This window comes from Gobius niger (genome assembly GCF_951799975.1).
Source record: "Gobius niger genome assembly, chromosome: 7".
NCBI classification, from domain to species: Eukaryota; Metazoa; Chordata; class Actinopteri; order Gobiiformes; family Gobiidae; genus Gobius; species Gobius niger.
This window is the reverse complement of record NC_136858.1, coordinates 16,734,503-16,760,794: the sequence shown is the minus strand read 5'-3', so window position 1 is coordinate 16,760,794 and position 26,292 is coordinate 16,734,503. Positions and strand designations below refer to the sequence as shown.

Here is a 26,292-nt window from a genome sequence, read left to right as displayed (position 1 = left end):
CGTAATCAAAGCTAAAGGCGGTCCAATATTCCATATGAAAAACTGTAGGAAGGGTTCAGTTTTAAAGGTACTGAGAGTCACCTTTAACAAGCGCCAAACGGAAAAGGATAAAAATCGCTTTTAAGCCTAAGTTTTTTTCAAGTAGAGAATTTCACCATGGAGGTAAGTAAGTTGACACCCAAGCAACACATGAAAAACAAATCAGGTATCAACCAGTGATTCCAAAGACTACGGATCCAAGCAAATTGTAGTGCCTTGAATCTAAAACCTCTTAACAATGACTTTCATTAGTGTTGGCAGGGAGAGCGAGAAAAAGTAAGATGAGTAGAAGAAGAAGAAGACAGCGAAGTATCAAAACTAATGTCTTCAAAATGCTACAATAAAGCAACACTTCTCTCCTGTTCTACATACGGCGAACCCTCCATCCCAAAACATCTGGAATATCACTTGAAGGCCACTTGGTCGATTCTTATCGTCATCTTCTCAAGTTTGTTTAGACAGCGCAGACAATCTAATCTTTCTAATTAATTCTGTCTGATGCTGTGGTCCTGACCAGATGATATCCACCCCATCTAATCCAGGTCATTCGGTCCCCCTCTAATTATTTATCGAGCTTCGCCTTCGCCCAGAAATTAGACTGAAGCCGGTTGATATGCAAGACGAGAGACAAAGAAAGATGGGGGCCATGAACGGGGAAGATTCTTCAAACATTTGTAAACATCGGCCGCTCCATCCAGCTCCTTTTGGGACTTCTCTTATTTTTGGAGTAATAGTTCACAAGGTAAATTAGCTCTGGAGAGAAATAGGCTTCATTTAAGAGCGGGTATGTGGGTTTTTCAGTGTAATTAACAGTCTGGTTACAAAATAAACAACTTTTAAGAAGACTGACACACATTAAAGGATTCTGCTAATTACTGACTTTGAACATAGACTCTTACTCGCTTTGAAAAGAGCAATTAATTGGAAAAAAAAAATTCTCTTGCTCTTACACAATCTCTCTTTCTGCCTTTCATCTCTAATACTTTTTCGGAGTGGCCAGCCGAATGGGATACCCTCCCTGTCCAGCACAAAGGCACAAGAACAGTATGCACTCATGAACACAGCAAAACAGTGGGTCATTCAGCTTGAAATATACATTTTTAAAAAGGAATGGTTGATGATTTCCTATCCATCTATGTCACATTTATCTCGTATTTGTGTTCCAAGTTTCAACAAGATACTTTCAATCAGCCCTGCGAATCTATTGCTGCTTAATGCACCGCTTAGCCTATGGTAACCGCAACACAGCGCTATTAGAAACGCTGATCGTAGTGAAGCCTTGGCAAGCAACTAAAACCATCTTTGGCACGAGCGTACGTCAGATTAATTTTGCGGGGGCGGGCACGTTCTGTTTGAGATTGGGAATGCACATCATCCTCCATAACACAGCACTAAGACAAGCTTTGAGCCATGTCAGCAAGGCATTATCCACAATTTGGCACATTTTTGGGGTAAAATACTCTTTGTAAATTTGGCTCGAGTCCGACAGCCGGATTTAGGCCACTGTTTGCAGTGCCATTTTGGCTACCTACTCTCAGATACATACTTCAGGTCCATCTGGACTCAAGCGCTGCAATATCACAACCATTATGGACTCGGCTGATGAGATCTCGAGTTCTTCACTCAACGCTAATCTCCGCTAATGTTGGAAAAGCCCATAACAAGCATTACAGAGAGTTAGAGCGGTCAATATCCAGCAACATCAAAGACTACTACTGCCCCAATTCAATCCATACACTAACCTTCAGACTATTTTCTACTCTCACTCTCTACAGCTACAATCCCATGCTGCAATGTGGTGAATATCTCCAGGATGGTTTCACACAATTGAGTTTGACATTGACAATGCAACACTGAAAAATATGATGGAACCATAAGAGTGAGAGATGCGGTTGAACCTTAATGATAATCGTGGAAAAAATGTTAACTTTACAAGACCTCTTTAGCTAATAGCTAATCAATATACCCAGTTAATTATCCTACGTAATTAATGACTTATTAAGGAACACAATCATGGGGCGCAGCCACTTATTGTGACAAGTCAACAATTAAAATAACCATCAAAGACAACAAAGTACAAGATTATTTTCTGCACTATGATGAACAAACTGACAGAAAGGCACAAAAACAATGTATTTTGCTATTTGGGGGTAATTACTTACTAAAAATTCCCTCTTGAGTTGTCAAATTGAACACAACAAATTGAGAAGAGGCAAAACAAAAAAAGTTGCCTAATAAAACTAGTGAATGGAGTTGCGGCCATGTGGATAGCCGGAATACGTAATTACTCATAATTTTGAACCCAATCTTATTTTTACCGTCACGGCCGTAACCCCCTTTCCGTCACATATTGACTATTTGGGTTGACCATACACACAACATCAACAAATGTTAATATGGCGCAAACCTCACTCATCAGGCTGATTTTTTTCCACAAATTACGACTTTTACATCATACTTTTATAAGGCAAACATTTTTTATACCTTACATAAAGACAAAAAAGTCAGGTATAGCTCCTTTAACTCAATAAAAACAAAATTGTCATGTTTTACAGCCTAAAATTACATTTAGAATAACAACAGTAGGTATTGACTGTGGCTAAATACTGATTTACAATATGTTTCATCCAATATAGATTACATTTTCATTTGCTTTGGGTCCCCTGCACAACATTAGCCTAAATTTATTTTATGTTTTCCCATATCAATTAAAGGTACACTGCGTAACATTTTGGACTATACTGTTGCCGGCAAAACAAAACATGCTCCTAATGACCAGCTCAACACAGAAAATGCTACTGCTGCAGTGGGTAATCAAAGAATGGATTTGGATGAGAAACTAACCTGTTTGAATCTCTAATTGTACCGCCTATTGTCACATTTCCATGGAGACAAGCTGGAGACGCACCCACTCCCGGTAAAGTTTGCTGGTCAGAGGGGTGAGCCTCATAAATGTTTGTTTCTACATGGTATTGTTCAATGATGAAAATATCTGTCGTAAAATTAATGCTTGTGTTTCAATTTTATTTAGTGGGTAAAATTCTACACAGTGTGGCTTTAAGTTAACCTACAGCGTGTGCATCACAAGGCTCGCGATTACAGTAAGTGCAACCTTTAAATAATAGGCTAAAGAAAAAACAACAAAAAACGGTATATAGTAAGTGTAACTTACCTTTCTGGGTGTTGCTAATTGTTGTTCCAGCATTCTCTGCAGACACGGAGAGGCACACGATAAGAGCGAAGACCCCACGAGCGAAGTTCTTCCGCCGGCGCCACGGTCTCATGATGCCAGCCCGGGTTAGGTGAGGTGAAAGCGGCTGGGACTCTCCGCTCCGCTCCTCACGATGCTTGCAGCCACTACGGTGACAGGAAGAAAAAAAAAAAAGGGAAAAAAAAAGTGCTCACGGAATACAGCAAAAACAGACCGAAATATTCCTGACAAGACTTGCAAGAGATGCAAGCTTGACCGTCCTGGAGAAGACGTCAAAAAAAAAAAAAAAGTTTTACAATAACAGAGTGTATGCTTGTATCAGGAAACAGAGGTATTGAGCACTTACACTTTTTTTGTTGTTGTTATTATGTGTCGTTGAGGTTACTGAGAGCAGAGGAAAGCAGAGAGAGAATGAGCGATGTTGGAGCGGAGAAGAGTGAAGCTGACTTGCATCGGAGGAGCTGCCTTTCTGCCATGTGCTCTGTGAGTTCTGCTGGGTCCTAGCGCCAACAGGTTCCATTCTACAGCCCAGGACAAGTTTCAGACACATGGTTGGTTTGAGAGGTATTCGTCCCTTACCATTATCCTAGCAATATAAGCCGTGATAATATGCATTATGTTAAAGCAGGACTAAGTAACTCTTCCCCCTAGAGGCCACAAGCGCAACTGCCAATGTAGTAGCAAGTTACCAATTTTTAACGTATTAATTGTCTTGAAAACTAAGTACTACGCTGAAAGGAAAGGCGAAGGGAGAGAGGGATATTGTGCATCCAATTATACCATGGAAATATTTTTTTTTCACTCAAACTTGGCTGTAAATACTGTTTAAAATGACGTTAGCCCGAAGTTAGCTTTGCCCGTTAGCCTGTTAGCTTCTTCTTCGTGATTCCATTAGTGTGTATTGGTTGCTCTGGACCGGTGGCAGTCAAGTTGCAAACATGGTTTTCTGGCCAGAGACACCAGGGGGAGATGAAAGACCCTCCAATCATCCCATGAACACTTGTATTACCCCCACAGGGACTACAAAAAGGATTTATTTACTTAGTACTGCTTTAAGGCATAAAACCACGCCCAGAGGCAGACTATGATCAAAATGCGCAGTCAATATTGGAGGCATATCATGTGCTGCTTTCTTCTCACCTACTGATCCTAAATTACTGATTCAATTATTGACTTTATTTTTTTAGCAATAGGTTTATATGTCTCGAACAAATCAAAGCATAAAGAAGACTTTGTTAAATGTATGTTCAGCTTCAAAAACCACACCGATTCGATGTATTTGCGTTTAAATGTAATTCCTTGCAAACTGTCAACTCTAACTTGAAAGATGAAGAGGCTGGAAGCAATCTATCTTTTAACATGGAAATGAATGCTCGGTAATTAATGTGACAAGTCATCCCTCATGCTGAAATACCTGTGAGGTGAGATAGCCTAGTGTCCTCACGCACAGATGAACCGGCGTCACACTGGACCAATCTGTGTGTTGTGCACAAAACCAGGTCTGGTTTGAACTAATCTTTTTTAGTGTGCTCTGCTGTAGGCACAGTGCCACAGATGTCTTTGCAATTGTCGGTTCACTGAGCTAGAGCTAAAGCTAGACAAACTATGAAAAATACTGTCACTTCGTGTTGGCCAGGTCATTCTCTATTTTTACATCCTCTATTGTTTTGTCAAACATGATGGCTTACCAGCTGTGCCCATTTTTTTCCTGCTTTGTTTTTTTATTGTTGCAATTTTAAGCAACATTAAAATAAAATAAAAGATGAAGGTTATATATAAAATCAGCATTTAATTCTCATACAGCAAATTCTAATACAACAACATAAATATAAGCCTTTTAAATTTACTTTTTTAAAGCTTTGAACCATGTTATATCGGCAAAAACATACCTGGAGTAGTACTTCATTCATGCAGATTTCAGTAAACCTCAGACAAAGGGGTCAGCATTTCGATTTGTACTTCCTGGATGCAATTGCATCAATATTAAAACTCGAAACGGTCCTCCACAATTTGAAAGCCCATAAGAAGCCAACATTATATCGGTTCTGAGCAGTTCTGCGCTCAGAGTGTGTTCATTACTCAGTGCTGAAGCTGTAAACCACACCCTAAATCGAAACTAAAAGTTAGTTATTCCTACAGCTGCCAGCAGGAGGAGACCCAAGGGTCATCACCAGCTCTAGCGCCTGTATTTCTCTGTTACTACTTAATTCGTACAGAAACATAGATTCAAATTGTGACATGTGAAATATCTATGCTGAGGCACGTCCACTTTAAGACGTGCTGTGTTCTGATGTTTTGTTTTGTGACACACTGGATGTCATTTATTGAGTTTTATGAAAAATAATTATAATAATAATAAATAAAAAATGTACATTTGTAACCTAACAGAAGTATGTGTTTGCAGTTGGCAGCACTTTGCATGTCACAAAATGCCTGTGCCAAAACAAATTGGTCATTGAGTGAAGTTGTATCACACCTCCCATAACTGAAGACTGAATTGCTACTTCCCACAAACCCTTAACAGCAATAAGATGAAAAAGATTCATCAATACTTCTTTAAAATTTCAACAGTTTGTTTATGTTTGTTAAGAACCACGTTAGCATCAGCGGCTTCTCTTCCTGGGATCCTGTTCCTGGGGTTATGTCTTTTATGTTGCCAATGAAAGGTTAATATTTCATGTTTCTACTTTAAAATAGAGAGAGAACATGTGAGTATTTTCATTTCCATGGAGCAGACAGATCCTTTCATGGAAGGATGTGCCTTACTGGATGTTTTCACTGTTCTACTGTGGCTAGACTCTCACAGCATGGTTGCCAGTCAAATGACTAATGATTTTAATCAGCGGCTCAGCTCAGATGCTCACAATTAGCCATGGTTAGCTCTGCTAGTTTGTCTTCGGTATGTCTTCTCTGAGCCAGACATATCGGTTTTCCCTTCCAGGCATCCGAATCAGTCAGGGCCACGTGTGGCGCCGCCCCAGGACCCTTGGAGCACACACAGTCCACATCAGGCGCAGATAGCAATGTGACAAGCAGACACATGACGACTGCAAGACTGACAGGAGGCCTTCTCCACGTATACATCTCACTGTCAGTCCCTGCTCAGCCTGCGGAACCAGCCCACATGGCAGGATAACAAACCTCCCATGTGGATTACTCTCAGGAAGGGCCTTGGTGCGAACAAGCATCAATGACAAGTCAGCAAATTTGAATACATGCACTTTTTAGATGATACACCTTGCTATAGGCTACAATCGATCATCCGCAAAAGCCACTCATTTAAAGGAACAGCACAGCCCTGTACAGAACGTTTTCTTCATATTTTGTAATGTGACTATTCTGAATGCAAGAGAATAGGGTTTGTTTCTAGTCTAAACCTTTCAACAAAGATAAACACCCAGACATTGATTGAACTGAACTGTTCAAACATGACTTGACTCTGTGCCGTTTATGTCCTTCCCCTTTGCCATCCTTCCAAGAAGACTTAAATGCCAAACCAACGTCAGTCAGCCTTAAACACTATACATGTGCACACAAGTCCCCTCTGCTATTACAATGTCTTTTCTGGTTTAAAGCTGGGTGACAAAGGCCCCATTCACTCAGAGATGCGTCTCCTGAGTTCGATTAGCTTGGAATTCCAATGTTCCGGATGGGAGGTTTCGGGAGCCTTGGGCTGTACATGGATGCAATGACAAAACGCTGGCTCCACCTCCTCCCAACCATCCTTTTACATTTATAAACTCCTACCATACTGTACCAAGGACAATCACTTTCAATATAGACTAATGAAATGGACACACACATGCACATTACCCACGGAATGTCATGTAGATGTCATATTAGTGGCTTGCTTATTTGAGCTAAACTTGCTTAAATGGAGGAACATGCTAGAAATAGCAAAGTACATACTTGCTTTGAATTTTGTTCAATATTAGAAGTATTTGTGTATCAAGGAAAGAGTCAATGACAAGAGTCAAGACGACACGTTTAAGGCTTTATTCAGTGTGCTCTTGGTACTCAAACTAAAATGTCTTTCAGATCAACCCAGTCTTCATAATTAATAATCAGCTTACTTTTTTGTCATATTACGGCATAATTAATATCTTTCTAAAGCACTAAGCTTATTTGCAGCAGTGCGTTGGCAATGTCTGCAAGGTAGATGTCATTATCTCCAAGCATTAGCGACAATTACCAACATAAATTGAATTTCAGAGTCCAATTTAGATGCTGATCTGCAAATGATGTGAACGTCCTTCTGTCCTCCTGTGTTTATCTTTGCAGAACTTGATCCAGGAGTTTCTGAGAAAGAAAACAAAAAAAAAGAAGCGTCATCAAAGCTCATTGCGTCTCCAAAGAACAACTCCGCGTCACAACGGACCAACTCCTGCTGCTAAATTGGCTTCCGCTTCCATCAGCTGCGCCCCAGAGGTGACCAGCACTCAGGTGGGGGGAATAATTCTAGCTTACTATCTTGGGCCAACACGGCACTGTGCAATCACACTGGCCTCGTACACAATCACGAAAATCCTGCCGCAGTACGGAAAATAGAGACGCACACAGGTTTATGAGGAAGTTGCAAAGTTTTTCTGGGTACCAATCACGGTTAGGTCGGGCCTGGCTAATAGCTTCATTTGAGAAGTGCCGAGGTCATGGCACTTTCATAACTGTTAATGTAACTGCTCCATTTCCCCAAGAAATATCTCCTCAGACACCACTATTGGCTGAGGTGGTATAGGAACTGTCTGCTCCATTTAGCCGCATTGCAACACACATAACGTACATTTATTACATTTATAAGGCATTACATATCATATTTACAGTATACCCAAGCAAAGATGATAAACACATCTCCTCTCACTGCCACATAATCTGACGCTCCCATGATTGCGCAATTATCTGCAAGAAATTGGAGGCATCTCTTCACATTTTTCATACTGCACCTGGCTGTCAGGAAAGTCATTGTTGTGGTTAGGTCATAATGGAAACGATTCACCTTTGGGAAAACCTAGACAGATGTGAGTAAAACAGCCCGTCCTCAATGCTGCGCCTATTCTGCATATGCCGCTCACTTAAAGGAGACATAGTGAAATTGCCTATGAATATTTACAATGGTCTTTTAATATGAATACATGAATCTGAATGACTATACCATTTTTGACCGTAAGTATGACATCAAAGCACACCGCAGTAGAGGCTGTAGAAGGCTTCATGCGTCGCTCAGCTCTGGAAGTAATTACAGTAACATACCTCTCACTGCTCAGGTAAAGAAAACTGCCATAGCAGTCAGTTATAGAGTGAGTGAGCTCCTGCTGTTGAACACTGACCTCTGCTGGAAGGTTTTAAAACTACTACACAGAGACAGACCGTATTTATTACTTTTTCAACATGCAATGTTTTAACGCAGCGACCAAGTATAATGTTCTTTGAGTGGAAATTTATAAATGTTCACAAAACAACAACACATATTTATGAAAAGAAAAAAAATATATAATAAAAAATATTGATTTAATAAATGTTTAATATAAAATAAATACAATTATAATTTAAAGTGTAAAGTTTAACCCTGTGACTGATTATTTTATAGCTTTAAATTGATATAACATTGGTAATGATAGTTAACGATTTCATATATTTGTTATCTGTATAATATGAATTTTGTAAAGTAACAAAAAATGTAAACTGCTGAAATAAACTAACTCAACTAAAAGATGGAGATTACTTTAATCATGGGCATTTCCAAACGCCTGAACTCAGAGGACAATACCATTGTGGTTTGTCAGAATAGGGTTATGCAAATCAATCAAAATATGTTAATGATTATTACGAATAATCAATTGCAGAAATACCATAATCGAGGGAAAACAAACAATTAATAACACTTTGTTTTGCAAAGCGTGCTCTCAGATTCTTTGGCAGTTCATATGGGCCTATAACAGTTGAATAGTTTGTTAGTGACAATTAACATATTTAGCACTGTATTATTTGTCCAAAGAATAGATTTTGCATTGTTTAGTAAACAACAACAAGAACTATACATTGACGAATAATTGTTATGTTATTGTTATAATAATATGACTTTTGAAATATATATATATATACTGTATACTGTACGTACGTATACAACCAGTGAAAGGTTTGGGGTCAGCCAGGCCAGTTCCATAGCTTCTCTAATCAGCACAACAGTTCTCAGCAGTGCTAGCATAATTGCATGAGGGTTTTCTAATCATCAATTACCCACTAACACGATTAGCTAGCACAATGTACCTTGAGAACACTGGAGCTGGTTCCTAGAATGCGCCTCTGCATAGCTATGTAGGTATTCCATTAAAAATCACCTGTTGCCAGCTAGAATAGACATTCACAACATTAACAATGTCTAGACTGTATTTCTGAATTTAATGTTATCCTCATTGAAAAAAATCAGTGCTTTTCTTTCAAAAATAAGGACATTTTAAGTGACCCCAAACTTTTGAGTGGTATCGTATTTATATATATATTTTTCCCCCTATTATCGCCCACCCCCGTGTTTTTTTTTTATCACTTTCTTGGCCCCTATTTCTCTGTACCTTCTTATAGACTTCTGCTCTCAATCTGTTAGTTTGCGATACAGCTCGTCTTTTCTCCTCCTCCTTCCTCTTGGTCACTTCTGGGAGCTTGTTGTAAATCCTGCACATAAAGAGGCGATATAAAACAGTGGAGTGGGTCTATGGCACTGTGTGAGAGAGTGAAGGTGCCTCTGCCAAGTCCCCAACATCAGACCTGGCGTCGGCATCAGACCGCAGTGCATTATCTACTTCTACTTTGACCACAAAAACCTGGATGCACTGATAAACAGGTCTCACACACTCCCCTCTTTCACTCCTGCAACTCCTGCCAATTTGTTAGGAGATCTCCTCAGTCAGATAGTGTTGCGTTTGGAAAGAAAAAAAAAAAAAAAAAGAATTATAATGGGCCGGCATCGTCTGATCAACTGTGTTTGGCTTGATAAGACCAAAACAGGAAAAAAAGGGAAAAAAGAAAAGGAAGCTGCGATAAGGTGGACACAGGGTGGCTGAGATTGCCTGTCAAGTCATGGGGACATCAGCCGCCTTTTGTGTCCGTGGAAAATAACAAACTGTTTTGATGGAAAGGGTTGTATATGAGAAGAGGGGATGACTGACATATTGAAATGTAGGTTTGGCCACAGAAACTCACCGTCTGGACCTGAGCTGCATCTCTCTGCCCGATATAGCTCTCTCCCTGGGCTTGAAAAGGTTATCTGAGACACACACACAGGAATAACAAAGCAGAATTAACATGTAAATTGAGCATGTCGATGGAGAAAGTACAGCGAGCAAAGTCTTCATTAGGGGTAATAACAGCATCAGGCATCACAACAATGAAATTCACAAACAAAAGCATGCTGTCAATACTTTCCTACTATTTAACCAGCGACCTTTCATGTGTCAGCGTTAAGTATATTCCTGTGTGCTAATTCGCTCGGTGTTCTTTCATGGTTTATTCATCAGAACATAAATTGTGTCGTTTTGTGAAAGACAATGTAATGCTGGGATGTTAGTCCGTAAAATGTATGCATGGAGCTGGTATAAACATTAAGATCAATCGGCATTGCGATTCCTCTAGGAAAGCAAAGTTTGATGTCTACACATTGAATTAGTGCAATGCTAGGGTTTCAATGTGATTTCATATTATTCATTGATTTTATACAAGCCACATACAGTTCACGCTTTCAATGTTTTATACATTTCCATGATCAGAAAGGATCAAATGGAAGAATAATATTCTTATGTTTATCTGCCCCCATTTTTTGGGGGGGACAAAAACGACGACCTTACCACTGTTCCATCACCCAAACTCCACAGCAAGGCCATTTTGTTTTCTTCATAGTAATTAGCCGAAAGGGATTTCAGCTTGGGACTACCACTTTTATGATTTCTGTGAAAGACAGGCTGTTCCCTGTGACCTTGTTTAGCCCCTGAAAACCAATGGTCTTTGCCCAGATAAAGATTAATTAGGTAGAAAACAGTGGAAGGGGCTCTGGTTCTGCCTCTGCAGACATGCAGCTGTATGAGGGACTTCAGATCAGATGTGTAATGCTTGTACTTGCCAGCAGAGAGCAAAGTTGGATTGATGCCACAGAGTGGAGAGAGAAGGATGGGCTGTGCTGAGCAGCTGAGGATGTCAGGAGGGTTGAATTTAATGGAGATGTGGATCCATGACAGATCTCTACACTGCTCATTCTATTTTTATTTCCCTGAATTATAGATGACTGGAATGTCTGATTTGACTCATTCTTATTATAACATCAAACCAGGTGAAAAAAAAAGAATAAATCTGAGTGGTCTCGTCCATGCAGAAAGATAATGAACCACTTTATTATCTTATTTATCATCAGCTTTGTGTCAAAAACATAGATTCAAATGGTGTTTGGTGTTTATGGTATACAGACGTATTAGCTCAACCAAACAACAGCACAGAAGATATATGGAACATGAATACAACTGCAATTTATTTCAATTTGATTTGTAGATAATGACAACAATGTGTAAAGTCACTGCAGTTATAAAGCAAACAGCCACATATTTCCCCCTGTACATACTGTAAATATCTCCTGGTGTTTCTTGGCGTTTCGGGAGGCAGAGTGTTGCCGTTCTCACCGCTAAGTGGATCCGGTGTGGTGCAGTTCCTCCTGTGTGTGCCTGGAGCATCCCTGTGGCCTGGGTCCAAGTCACAGTCCGCTCTCCTTCTCATGACCCTCTGCTCCAACTTCCTCAGCCTGCTCTGAGAGCGGCTGATGAAGTCGGGCCTCAGCAGCTCCAGAGCGTCCTGGAAGGGCACACACAAACAATACGCTACACATTTAAAACACGTAATATAAAATTTAAATGTTATGCCTCAACATTTTAATCAACAAGTACAGTAAATGTGACTTTGACTATATGCGCTTCCAAAGATGCCATTGAGGGGAATTCAAAATGCAAGCTCGCTTTGTAAACGTGACAAATTTTACTAAGCAGTACAATTCTGAATCTTTGAGATACTGGTTTAAAATGAATCTTCTGGGAGTATATACAGCATGTACCAGGCATGTAAGTGTGATGTAGTCTTATCTGTTCCAGCATGTCTTTGGCCTTAAGACATTCTCTTAGTTGCAATAATAATGTGTCCTGTGCGCCTGGTTATAAACTCTGGCTGGGACCTTGAGAAAGCCCTTGTTTTTTACGACTCTACCAGCTCCTGCTTAAACTTGGAGTTAAACTTGGATGGAAGCGTGTCAGGGACTGCCATTTAGCTGTTGCAACTACTTCTTAATTAATATGATCTGATTAGTGTAACCACATCTTAAATGGTAAAAATGTTCAAAAAAGGTGTTTGAAGTGAGGTGTGTGCAGATGATCAAAAAGCTACAAAAAGACCGATTGCTGACTTTTCTATTTATTCCAAATATACAGAAAATCCAGCTTAATAAGGAAATAATTTATAATAAATATAATTTTCTGCAAACGCCTTACACTGTGCTCTGCTCTCTCTACACCCTGCATTATTCATTTAACAGACAATCATTTAAAAGCTAATCTTGTAAAAGGCATATGGCTCCTACTTGGAGGCTGAGACACTTGGCTGCTCCGTCCACAGCGTCGCCCTTCAGTCGGGAATGATAATAGCAGGTCTTATACATATTCAGAGATGGACTCTTATTAGGCTCTGTGCTGCAGTTGTCCTCGAGATGCTCCATTTTCTCACTACTTTGCTTGTCCCAGGATCTGGCGTCCACTTGGAAGACAAATAAAGAGAGATAGCCATATGAGAAGAGAGAACTGAATAAACAACCAGCTTTGACCAGTGTGTGCTTCATGTTTTTACTATGTAGTGGAAAAGATTGGATCGCCGTCTATCGGTTCCCTGACTTATGGCACAATAATGGCCATGCTTGTGAGCGCGTCCCAGCTTTTATGATCTGGAGAAGCCCGAAAAATGACCCCACGCACATACCGCCGCGCTATAGTGTATGCCTGCAACTCATAGACGGAGGGAGAATAAGAAGACCCAGAGGGGAAACAAGTGCGGCCAATGAATAATGTAAAAGATGACAGTGCATCCGTCCTGCGCCATAGCCTCATCCCTTCTGCTGTTATTGGAACACACAGAGGCTGAATCCCCAGTCGCTACGTGGCATGCAGGTAGAGCAACACCACAGGCACCTGAAAGCATGCACACAAATGGTCTGACATGGCGTACCGTACCTTTGGCCTGTAGGCAGACAATAAATGAATCCACCCATAAGGCTTGTTAAAACCATGGCAAGGTGGTGTTTTGAATGCAGAGGAGTAATGACTGGGAATGTGCGCAGCAACAGAATAGAGTTGCAGAGTTATAGATTTGCATGAAGCCGGTACATTTGTCATTGTGTACGGAAATAATGTGGTGTATTAGTTGTGACAGCTTCTGGCCAGAATGTATTTAACTGAGTAAAAGCAAAAAAAAGGGAACTAAAATGGGGTATTATTGAAACCCTATGGCAGGCATTTGGGACCTGGGGCATTGAGGTGGGGGTTGCAGGATGATTTCATGACAGTATTTTGTATTTCTAATTGAAAACACTATATTTAGTGAAATGAAGGCAATTATCCTTAGTTATTCTTACACACCGTGACAAAGGCGCTTTTTAATGTTTCTGGCCCGAAAATAAAGCATTTTCTACTGACCTGGTCTTTTTATGCATATTCTATTGCCTCTTTCCATGAACACTGTTCTAATGTCTGTAAATTATCCTTAGTTGTTGGAGTGGTGATTTCAGAGATTGTTTGGGAACACCTGTCCTATTGAGTATCAATTATCTTGTTTTACATTAAACATAGTACATGTTATATTAAGTTATCCTGTTATTTGCTCCCCCAATCAGGGGGTTAGGAACGACAAATGTGATGTAAGTTGTGTTTCACTCACATATAGTTTTAGAAACTAGAAGGTCTTGGCTTTCAAATGAGGTATCACACTGGCATATAGGCTGTAGGGACAATGCGCTTTGAGATTTGGATATGCACAATTGCTAAGCCTAACTCTAGGGTTAGGGTTAGGTTTTAGGTTATCATGTGAAGTTAAAACAAGACTGGGACCTTCTAGCTGTAAAGCAAAGTGTAAGTCCTGTTGTCTTCTTAAAACTTCACATATATAACAAGTTTGAATTAACTACCTTGACAATATTGCGTTACATGGTGACAGTGTATAAAATATTGATCACAAATGAACAAATATCTAGAAAGATCTGAGCCATAGGGTTTAAATCCACAAATCACTTACATGTATTGTCTGTAATTCCAGATAATAGTGCATGTCTTCTTTTTAAAGTCATCCTCTTGTTCCCACAGACAGTTTGCTACTAACATTCAAATCAAATCCCTATCTGTGCCTTATTCTATTTTCTAAAACTACTTTAACCTGATTTCCCTCCCGGTGTCTGGAGACTAAAGTGAAAATCATGCAAAAAACAATGTATGTTTAGATGTTTCTCAATGTCCGCTGAAACAATGCAATACAACATTAGGAAACTGAAGGGTGGAAGTGTTTGTTCCTTTTTTAATCAAATCTCCACTGTTACTCTGAACAATATGCATTTTATATAGGTGTTTACAGCAGTTGTGCTACCTGCTGTATTGCTTAATTGTATATTGTAAAATGAATAAATGGTGTGTGTGTGTGTGTGTGTGTGTGTGTGTGTGTGTGTGTGTGTGTGTGTGTGTGTGTGTGTGTGTGTGTGTGTGTGTGTGTGTGTGTGTGTGTGTGTGTGTGTGTGTGTGTGTGTGTGTGTGTGTGTGTGTGTGTGTGTGTGTGTGTGTGTGTGTGTGTGTGTGTGTGTGTGTGTGTGTGTGTGTGTGTGTGTGTGCGTGTGTGTGTGTGTGTGTGGGGTGAATGTGTGGTCTACTACTACTGAGATAGATCCGAGAGGAGTTGGGCTGAGTGACAAATAAGACTACTCCCCTTTCCACATTGGCACTGCACTGGGAATTTAGCATAATGTAAAAAAATATATATGAAGAGGGTGGTATTCAGATGGAAATGTGTGGTACTTTTAGATTATCATTTTCTATTGATGAAATTCATACCTGTGTATGGCCTGTGCTCGAAATTGCCCTGGGCCGCTTGCTCCTTCTCATCTGCATTCCCCTTTCGCTTGGTAGCCTTTATGTAAGGGGGACTTGGCCCTCTGAATGACAATAATCCGGGAGTAGCACTGTGCGCCTGCAGGTCTGAGTCCACAGTGCTAACACTATGAGCTGGGGCTGTTTGCTTGACCTTGTGGCTCTGCCGCTTTGACTGAAGGCCTTTGCTGTGAGTCAAACCACCACCACTCTCTCTGCACCTGGAAGCTCTTCTATGATTTGTCTTTTTGTATTTCTTCACAGAGGAGACGCTGAGATGGCAAGACAAAGTGGACAGGTACAATGTGGGATTTGTTTTGAGATCTTCCAGGGAAATGCACAGGGACTTTACCAAAAAGACAGCAGAGAGGATGGAGCTCGGAGGAATGTCAAAATGGACGCGGGAGCAGAAGAAAGTGCGACTTGAAGCTTGGTTTGGCGACCCTTCCAGATTGCCGTCCCTTTCGCTCCGCACAACTTGTTCTTTTCTCTTTCCTGGCCCTTTCACTGCCAATCTATCAGATGGTGAGTAGGTCTGTCTCAACGCATTTGGCTTCACCATACTTGAAGTCTGTCCGTTAAAGTTTGACTGGGAGTTTGTCATTCTCATAGTGTTTCTAGCTTTTGAAAACCCTCCTTTCCCAAATGGCTGAGGGGTTAGAAATCTCATTGACGATGCGTGCACCACATCCAGTGCGGTGGAGACTTTCTGGGTGGGAGGAGAAGTACCTGGATCAGGTCCCACCACATCTGGGACATTTCTCGTCCTGAGCAGGCTTGGAGCAGTGCTGCAAGAAATACTACGCACAGCTTGTGAGCTGGCAGCTGGTGTTAGAGCTGCAAAAGAGACACTTTTCTTCTCCTTATGCCCCTGCCACACAGCCCACGACAAGACATTCCTGTGCACTGATGCCGCAATATCCCTAACCGAAGCCTGTGGAAAAAAGGACAGAATAAACCGAATATGAATGTCTTTCCAAAAGTTGACACTGCTCATTGCCATAAAGTAGCGTTATCTTATCTTTCCCTATCTTATATAAAGTGATAAAAAAAAAGATGTGTCCTTCACAATCAAAATCGAGGACTTATTTTGAATGGTGTTACTTTATCCTTGATTGAATGTTTTCATGTACTGTGTTTTTTGGACTATAAGTAACACATTTTGTCATAGTTTGGCTGGGGGTGCGACTTATACTCAGGTGCAACTTATATATAAAAATATATAATTTCACGGTCCAGATGCTAATAAAGGAGTTTTAACTTTTTTTGTTAAAGGAGTGCCTCGGATTTTTGACGAGGCACTCCCGAGAGTGCCGCTAGAGGGCACTCTCAGCTTGTGTATCAGTATTTGCTACTCCTGTACGGTTGTACAATGACAAATAAAGCACTTAGTTACTTACTGTACCACTGAAAATAAAATAAAAAAAACAGCAAAGTTTGGAGTGAGCGAGAAACTTGTGAGGGACTGGCAAAAAGTGGAGGTTACTCTTACTGCAATGAAGAAAGCAAAAAAAGCTAATTGCGGGCTAAAAGCTACAACCACGTGCTGCCGGGAGAGGCTGTACAGTTACACCTCCATGCCCAGGTAGCTGCCAAGGCTGATGCGACTTATATATGTTTTTTCTTCTTCATTATACATTTTTTGGCTGGTGCAACTTATACTCTGCAGCGACTTATAGTCCGGAAAATACAGTTACAATACATCGTTTTATTGGCCTTTTGTTGCAGTCTGTCTAATGCACCGTGCCGTGATATAGTAACTGTCCCTGTCTTGTTTCGATGTTTAGTTATCCATCTACCTGCACTATATCTTCACCATTGTATGCTTCAAACAAAAGACTAAAGTATAAACATTGCTTGATAGTTTTGTCGAGTTTGTGATACTGTGATAAATTACGGTCCTCCATAGTCACATTCATTACATCATTAGTTCGGAGTGGTTGCCTTTCTTACTTTAATTACACTGGAATTGAACCTAAACCATTGTTTTCAAAATTAGGCTTTTGTTGGTCAGTGGTGCACTTTAAGCCACATTTCAGCCGAAAGCACTGATTGTTTAATGTGCATGTAAATGAGAAATAGTTGACTTTGTATTCCATTTGTTACTTCAAGTGAATCATTTGCAGTGCAGTTCAGTTTATACCTCATTGCTGTTGGCTGCTGTGTTGTTTTGGAGACCTCTGCAGTGGTGAACCTCTGACATTGACCTGGTAGCTTCTCTTATTATTCCATCTGTAAACCGAGGAAAGAAAAATGAGTTTTTTTCCTCCATTGTGGGTCCCCTGTGCTTTATTCATAGTCAATGACATGAAAGCCCACTTCAAAGCATTATTCCTTGATCCTACAGACAATTATTAGACTTACCTACTCATCAAAAAAAAAAGTGCGCTTATCTTGTCTCTGGGAAGGGCCTTTTTGCTAACACTTCAAGATCACATTATGCTCTTCCGATAGTTCTGTCATTTTTGTCCCCCCCTCCCCATGCTTACAGCTATGTTCATCCCTCATCTCCCTGCGCTTTGGTAAAAGAGTGCTCTCTAATGCCTTTACTGTGTTAGCAGCCTGGTACTTCATGTTTTAAAAAACTTAATGATTGGGACATTTTGATAAATCATGAGTGTGTCTAAAAATCATTTCAGTTAAGAATCACTGTTCCATGAATGCTTTCCTTACATTTCTACCTAAATTGGTCATAAAATGTGGTCTGATCTTTATTAAAATCACAAGAATGAGTAAACAGTGTCTGCTTAAACGAATACCACCCAAACAATTAGGTGTTATCATATTTTTAATGGCCATAACATGTAAACATTCACAGGACAGTGAGGAATAAGTGAGTACACCCCCTGGCTAAGGATCCTCCAGGAGCTAATTAGACAAATTTATGCCGACATTTAGAGTAGGGTGTGAGCCAACTTGAAGTCCAATCACTGAGGTGTGGCTTAAAACTGCCCTTGCCATTGAAAAACACACACTAGTTAAGAATTGTCTCTTGTTGAGAAGCATTGTTGTGCACCAAACGGTTCCGAATGGTCCAAGATTCATCCTGGTAGTTGTGCACGTCTAATCTGCAACTACAAGAAAGTTATTGCTGCCAAAGAAGGGTCTGCCAGCTATTTAATCCAGGGTGTACTCATTTATTCCTCCTTGTCCTGTGAATGTTTACATGTTATGGCCATTAAGAATATGATAACATGTCATTGTTGGGGTGGTATTAGTTTAAGCAGACACTGTTTACTCATTCTTGGGTTCTTCTGGATCTGAGCGCTGCCTTTGATACAGTCGACCACACTATTCTTTTAACTTGTTTAAAACACATAGGCCTCTCCGGTGCTGTACACAAATGGTTTACTTCCTACCTCACAAACAGGACGTTCATGGTAAGTGTGGATACCTGCTCCTCTAAGGTCCATGGAATTACATGTGGTGTGCCCCAGGGTTCAATTTTAGGCCCAGTGCTTTTTAATCTGTATATGCTCCCTCTTGGTGATGTCATCAGGAGACACGGGGTCAATCAATTTTCCCAGATATGCTGATGATACACAGTTATACATCTCCATGTCTCCTGATGACACCAGGCCAATAGATGCACTTTTTAACTGCATTTTAGATATCAAATTCTGGATGGCAGAAAATTTTCTCCAGCTTAACCAGGACAAAACTGAAATGTTAATCATCGGCCCTGAGAGAGAGACTTTTACCCAAACTACAGTCACTGTCTATTAATCCTTCCTCACAGGTGAAGAACCTGGGTGTGATCTTTGACTCTGAGCTGCCGTTTATTCCACACATTAAGAATATCACAAAGATAGGTTTTTACCATCTAAAGAACATAGCCAGAGTCCGCCCCATTCTCTCTCGGGCCAACACGGAGACGCTAATGCATGCTTTTATCACCAGTCGTATCGACTACTGTAATGCCCTGCTTTCTGGTCTTCCCAAAAAGAATATCTCAGGTTTACAACTTTTATAAAATTCAGCAGCTCGTGTCCTGACGAAGACCAGGAGGCGGGACCACATTACACCGGTTTTAGAATCGCTGCATTGGCTCCCCGTGTGTTTCAGGATCGATTTTAAAGTTCTTTTAATGTTTTTTAAATGCCTTAATGGTCTTGGTCCTTCTTATCTTTCAGAACTGCTTTTACCTTACGAACCTTCACGGCCCCTTCCCTCCTCCGGCCGGGGTCTCCTAGTTATTCCTAAAGTCAACAAAAAGACTCATGGTGAGGCGTCTTTCCAATATTACGGCCCTCGCCTCTGGAACGACCTGAGGAGGAGCTCAGGGCTGCAGAGAACGTTCATGTTTTTAAGAGCAGGTTCAAGACCTACCTTTTTAGCTTAGCCTTTAACTGACTAATCTATTTATTTAATCCTAATATATAAAATGTATATATATGGGAGGTTGTCCCAGGCGCATTGTTTTAAATGTTGTAATATGTAAAGCACTTTGTGATACCTTTCGGTATGAAAAGCGCTTTATAAATAAAGTTTGATTGATTGATTGATTGGGATTTTCATAAAGATCAGACAACATTTTATGAACAATTTAGGCAGAAATGGAAGACATACTTCGTCCTTCCAATGTAACCGGTGAGTTGGCAGCTCAAATCAGCTGTTGTGTCCAGCAGCCTCACTTCCATCAAGTCTAACAATGGTAGAAGTGTCTTTGAGTGTAGCACTTCGTAAAACCAATACTTTATTTGCTTGTTTGTTGTTGTGTTTTTGCGTAACTTTTAATACAACATCCCTATGAATCCTAATCATAATTACCTAATAAATGCATTATTACATTTCCTGCAATTTCCCTGCAAGTCAATAAAGCACAAGAATGGGCATATTCATCACTCACAATAGAATTCAATTTTCCCAACGTTGCCAATAAAAGCAGGCTCTCTATTGAACAGAAGGCTAATTTTGTTTTCAGATCTATTTTTTTGCACAACCTCCACTTAAAGAACTCCAACTACAAACATCTGATAAGACAGCAACTAAATCCAGTGTAGCACATCAGAAATACCTCTGTATCTATTCATTATCATGAAGGAACACAATGCTGCCCCATAATGTAGAGAAAGAGCACATGTCACCTTCAGGTCCGTAAATCACAATGTTAAATAATCCACATTAACGATATGGCTGGATTTTGTGCAACTATAGTCATAGGTTATTCAATACGATTCATTTGCTCATCAAACATCAATGTTTGTCTTTTGGATCTGAGGAATTTCCCAAAGTGCAAACGTTAACCACTTGGCGAAGGCATATTCTGATGAAAACGAGGAGGCTTGCCCAGTTCTAGCAAGGTGCGCATGGGATTAATGTACACACTTAACAAATTAACGCCATGTTGCCACGCTGTGCTGAATATAGTACTAGAAAAGTAATTATGCCTCCCCCCTACACGCTCCACTTTGAGGTGAGTCACATGGGAGACTACAACCACCACAGCCCAACAGAACACTTACATGCACAATTTCTGCCCCCTTTCCTTTGATTTATTTTACGCCGAGCCAGCAAGTGTTTTTCGGAGGAATAACAACCTTCATATTATGTTCGGAAACTATAAACAGGCATTAGATAAGAGTTATTTTGGCAGGCGCTGCAGCCGAAAGGATACGTCTTAATTTATACCGTAAAAATACATAAATAAATATTAACAAAAGCAAACAGAAAAGGACTGCAATCGTCTAATTGTATCAGGGAAGTGCAATTTAAATGAACCCCACTGTCATGTAAGTTACGGCCTCAATACTTTCAACTAATGCAGGTTGTTTTTCATGCCCAGCTCCGCTAATGTATAAATGCGTCTTGTTTTGTTCGGTTTCTCTTCCCTCCTATAACGAAGGTAAGAGATGGGAGAGATTCTTCTAAAACCTTTTGTACCGTCTAGTTCTCAGGCTTCTTGGTTGAGTTAGTGTGTTAAGTGGTTTGCCTGGATAAAATGTGTAGCTTGTTGCGTACAGAGTTCTCCCTCTAAAACATTTGACTTGTTAATAATTAAAGGCTCACTGCGTAACATTTTTGGATTGTACTGTTGACTGCAATATCCTGAAAACATGCCCCTTGTTAGAGAATTAACAATGGTGTTCGAGAGGATAGATGAAAAATAGACAGCAGTCTGGATATCTTATGCAGGAGAAGTTTGTATACCATTGTTTACCCAGAGACATGAACTGAAGACATTGCGCTAGTAATAGGACTTGCGCTAGTCCTACCATTCAAGTCTGTCTATGTTTCTACAGAAGAGGGATAAATACCCTCTCAGACTGATGCGCAGGCGAGTAGGCGCCTGAGCACCACAGTCAAGGCTATGACAGAGATAGTACGACTTTACAGCTTGACCCAATATGATATATAGCGATTTAATGTTATCCTCTAACACTCCTAATGACCAGCTTGACACAAAAAATGCTCCTTTTGCAGTGGGTATTTAAACAATGGGGCGGAATGGTAGCTGAGTGGTTCACGCTCTTGCCTTACAGCTAGAAGGTCCCAGGTTCAATCCCTGGCCGGGGCCTTTCTATGTGGAGTTTGCATGTTCTTCCTCTGGGTACTCCGGTTTCCCCTATATCCAAAATATGCTGGTCAGGTTGGTGCGTAGAATCGCAGTGGCTCAGGACTAACCCAACATCTGATCTACACAATTTTGTTGTACAATAGTATAATGACAGTAAGGTTCTTCTTTTTCTTAAATGGACTGGGACAATCTCATATTTGGCTGTCTTTATTCAACATCTCCATGGAGACGAGCTGGAGATGTCCAGCTCCCTGCAAAGTTGCAGTCAGGTCTCAGGAGAGGTGAGCAAAGACACATGTTTGTTTGGTCTTTTATTTTCAATGATGAGAATGCTTGTGATAAAATCATTCTATTTATTGGGTGAAATGCTACGCAGTGTGTCTTTAATAATGATAGTATATTTTCCACCTAATGGTTGTGAATGCTAGTTAGCGCCCACCCACTCAGCCATACTTCCATTCATGCAGGCGAGGTTTGGGGCTGTTTTTTAATGAACTTCAAATTGTATCTTTTATGATTACACACAGTGCTGCATCAAAATGGAAACTAATGGGCCCTGAGTTGTGAATTCTGCAATCAGGCTAGCAGCAATAATGCATTTGTGATGACAGTTAAACCAAGCTTAAATAACCATTAAAATACCAAATGGGTTGTTTGAATATGAATGAGAAAACGCTTCATGAGTTATTGGCCATGCAGTTCTTATGTATTCAAGTAGCGTCACAGCCCTCCACTACAAGAAATATGATCAGTGAGTCTCCCACTGCTAACCAAAGTCTGCCAGTGGAAATAAAAGGCCTCGTATGTACGTCGGCGAGCCAGGCAAACAGCTCGCTCGGTGTGTGGCGGTCCATATGCTTATTGTTGTGCACGCCGAGAGCAAATAATTGAGTGAACCTTTGTGTTCTTGACAGTGGAAGGAATAGAGAGTCGGGCAGAGGGACCTACAGCTGGTTAGAAAGCTGTCAGGCTGTGCAGAGCGGCAGCTACACGACAGATAAACCATCTGAAAGGACACTTCTCAAATTAGCCACACGAAAAGTTGCTTTTCAGATGTGTCTCCCTGGCCACTGGTAGCATTTTTATAATTTAACGATCATTCTGCCACGCTTATTCTTGAGATAATAATGTCAGCGTTTATGCTACGTATTTATATTTGCCAAATCAAAAATCTCCCCAAAGTTGGAATGGATTATTTACAAGGACAATTGCTGTATAGGGGAATAGGTTTGATATCACAAAACAGAGAGCTCAAGAGTTTGCATGTCAGATTTTGTAGTCAATAGAACGAATACTGGTCTGGTTGCCATTCCTTTATTACTCTAAAGATGTTGTGTTTTGATCAAGTTTAATAACATTATTGCTTTGGTTACTTTTATAACATGAATGCAAGATATTAAATTAAATAACTTAGCAACAACACACAAGGCTAAATCGATTCAACTAGACATTTTTAGACATAGTTGCCTGACGTTTCAAGAATCATTCAATTTTCTTCTTCAAGGACTAGAGCTGGTCAGTCCCATCAGATGTTCGATTGGGTGGTGACAAACTCCAGCGAAACAGGTGTTGTACATTGCACAGTCATTAGGCAAAACTTGCCAAACTGGTTAAATTCCAACAAAGATTGATCTCAATCATCCAGGTAGATTCAACAACAGGCAGAAACGTTGTGTAAAAAATGTCCAGTTGAATCCATTTAGCTTCCTGTGTTGCATTTACCTGGATGATTGAGATCAGTCTTTCTTGGAGCTAAGTTTAAACATAATGACATATCTCATCTAAGTAAGCTTTATTACCTTGTACAGCAGGTTCCTATTTACAGGGACATAAACAACAATGTTTAGACTCTACAGCCTCACTAAGCTTACCGAGTGCTACATAGCCTGCTGGTTTCTGTATTAGGGCAATACATCAGGCTAAGTCAAGTGTGCAGTACTATATCTGACTGGTGGTCACAGACCTTAATCTGTTTATGTTACTGCAGAAGAACTAAGTGCCCAAGGTTTTTTGTTTTTCTTCCTGTGTGAAAAAGCAAGATTATGTTCAAATTTAGAAATGTTTAAGAACTCACAAGGTAAAGAACAGACCAACCCTTTGCAAAACGCATCATTTGACTTTGTCTTTTCCACTATTTTGGAGTTTATCTCCGACCCATCTGATCCAGATGTTCTTTTACATAAGCTACTTGCTGTAAAACAAATAATTTGGCTTTGCTTTGCTAAACCCTCAATTTAAATTATTACTACGTCTGCACTGTTGCTTCCGAAAACACTGTTGGCTGTTACATAATTGATAATCTAGTTCTAATTTGATTGTATTTGATTCTACAACTGTTGACGCTGATACCGCTGTCCCTTGTTTTATTCCTACTACTGTTGCCTCTGTTACTTTTATCACTACTACTACTACTATACTACTACACTTATATGTCATGTCAAACCAAGCGTTCTTACCTGAAGGCTGAGAGGAAACCGGTGCGTCTTTATTTTGCATAGAAAAAGAAAGAAAAAAAAAACACTTATCTGTGGCCACAGGACACACTTTATCCTTTCCAATGAATGGCTGTATCCACTAGCTGACCAGCAAGGCTCATTGGTTTTTCCTTTAGCCTCTAACTAACAACAAGAGCCCCTCTCTCCTGACAAGAGGCTTAACATTCATCAACTAAATCAACTGTACGAAATGCCCTCGGACAACTCCCCTACAAATAAAGCCAGTCAGTGATGAACGAGACGCTGCTTCTCTGGGCACTTTCATTCACTCCGGCAGGTTGGAGGTATAGCTTTTAGCCTTCCCCTTGTCCTCCGCTGTTCCCCAGGGGCTCAGGTAGCAGAACAGGTGACTGACTCTCAAGTTTCACAGCCTCCGTTGCCACAACTTATTAATGGAGTCAGGGGCCTTCAACTGCTTTCCTGACGCAGCAGAGGCACATCTAAAATAACAACAACTCCCACTTGATTTTTTTTTTTTTTTTTACGAGCACTTGAGTAGAACTTGAAAACTCTCCCAGACAGTACATTTATAAAGGCGCACGTATCTTCCAAAAATAGGTGGTGCTGAATGTATGTGGAATACAGCTAAGGCAAAAATATAAATGTCTAGATGTGGCCAGATGAAAGTTTTGTCTCTGTGAAATCTAGTCAATCTAATCATTGCAATTGAAAAACTGTACTCAATATTTATTGCTGTAGTTTCTAATTCTTCAAAATGAAGCTTTAACTTACCCAAATGTCTTGTAAAGGTGTCTTCGCCACTTTCAGAGAACCGTGACCAATCAGTTCTGTCCAGCTTCAGCTGAATTGTACCATTTCCTCCAGTAACTTTGCCGTGATTTAAAACACCCCACTGAGAATTGTTTCTCTTTTACCTTGAAAGGAAAACAGAACGCCTTTGCGCCCGCACCTCCAAAAAGAACACAAACTCCGAAAGTGAGTGGGCTGGACCCTGACTCGGATAATCCTATTAAAATTCCTCTGTTGCACTGCAGCGACTATCCCCTCCTTCCTTCGGCGGCGATGTCACTTCTCATTTGATGGCCGCCGGTTCGAGTTTCGCCGGGATTTGTGCAATCAATACAGTAGCCCAGAGTCGTGCTGTGTTCATTAGACAAAGACTTTCAGTGCCACACGACAGGGCCCTTCAGCCGGCTTCAGAAACTCCACAGGGCCGCCGCACAGCCCCCCTCAGTGCTGTTAGACCACGTAGCACCACAGATTATGTCCGTTACGCAAGACTCTCGTAAAAGGCTGAGAAACGGGAGAGAGTCAAATTCATAATTTATCAAACGTAGTACAAATTCAGTTCAATATCCAAACTATTACTTTCTTGTTCTGTCCCTCTGCAATGACTAAGATGGGGAAAAACAAAAGCATTGCAGGTTGTTATGCAAGGGATATTTCAGGATTTTTGACATAGAGCCTCATTTCCTAGTTATCCAGAATATTGTTGATTTCTGGAGATTTTTTTTTTTAAATTCATGCAGTCGTTTATATTTGAAGAGTTTAGTGGTGATAGGCTAGTGCATTTCTACGGTACCAGCTAGCCTGCATTAAAAACAGCCTGACCCACGCCACAGTGCCCCTGAGGCAAAACACCAGACCACCGATGTAAATGTCTGTGTCGATAGAGTAAGTTTTGAAATATCACTGACGTTGCATCACATGAATTACTGCATTTTGAGGAACTATTTTCTAGCAGATCACTCCGCCGCTGTGTGGATTACAACCACGAAGCTGATGCTGCTCAAATATAAGTTTTTTTAAATGCAAAATGGTTCAAATTATTCTATCGACACAGACATTTATATCGGTAGTCTGGCGTAAGAAGTGATTTGCTTCAGGTGCACTGAGTGGGTCAGACTGTTTTTAATGCAGGCAAGCTGG

The 26,292-nt window shown here is 40.5% G+C and overlaps 2 protein-coding genes across 4 annotated transcripts in view; both read right to left on the bottom strand.

The window, feature by feature from the left end:
- Positions 1–3,396, bottom strand: part of adam12b (ADAM metallopeptidase domain 12b) — a 92,318-nt gene extending 88,922 nt beyond the window's left edge. For both annotated transcript variants that reach the window (XM_079559549.1, XM_079559550.1), the window contains exon 1: positions 3,212–3,396. In XM_079559549.1, coding sequence (XP_079415675.1) covers positions 3,212–3,323 — 112 coding nt within the window. In that variant the 5' untranslated portion in view covers positions 3,324–3,396. The remainder of the gene's footprint in view (positions 1–3,211) is intronic.
- A 3,940-nt stretch (positions 3,397–7,336) lies between these two features.
- On the bottom strand, positions 7,337–25,725 carry LOC306965272 (uncharacterized protein). 2 transcript variants are annotated; one of them, XM_079559558.1, is made up of 9 exons: positions 25,135–25,725; positions 24,364–24,390; positions 17,534–17,622; positions 15,355–16,324; positions 12,852–13,024; positions 11,908–12,076; positions 10,445–10,508; positions 9,817–9,916; positions 7,337–7,549 (listed from the first exon to the last, which is right to left on the bottom strand). In XM_079559558.1, the coding sequence occupies exons 3-9, from the start codon at positions 17,591–17,593 to the stop codon at positions 7,520–7,522; spliced, it is 1,566 nt and encodes a 521-aa protein (XP_079415684.1). In that variant the 5' UTR covers positions 17,594–17,622; positions 24,364–24,390; positions 25,135–25,725; the 3' UTR covers positions 7,337–7,519. The 2 variants fall into 2 exon arrangements, with proteins under 2 accessions (XP_079415684.1, XP_079415683.1); XM_079559557.1 differs by lacking the exons at positions 24,364–24,390; positions 25,135–25,725 and having other exon boundaries at positions 17,534–17,969.
- Positions 25,726–26,292: the final 567 nt, after the last annotated feature.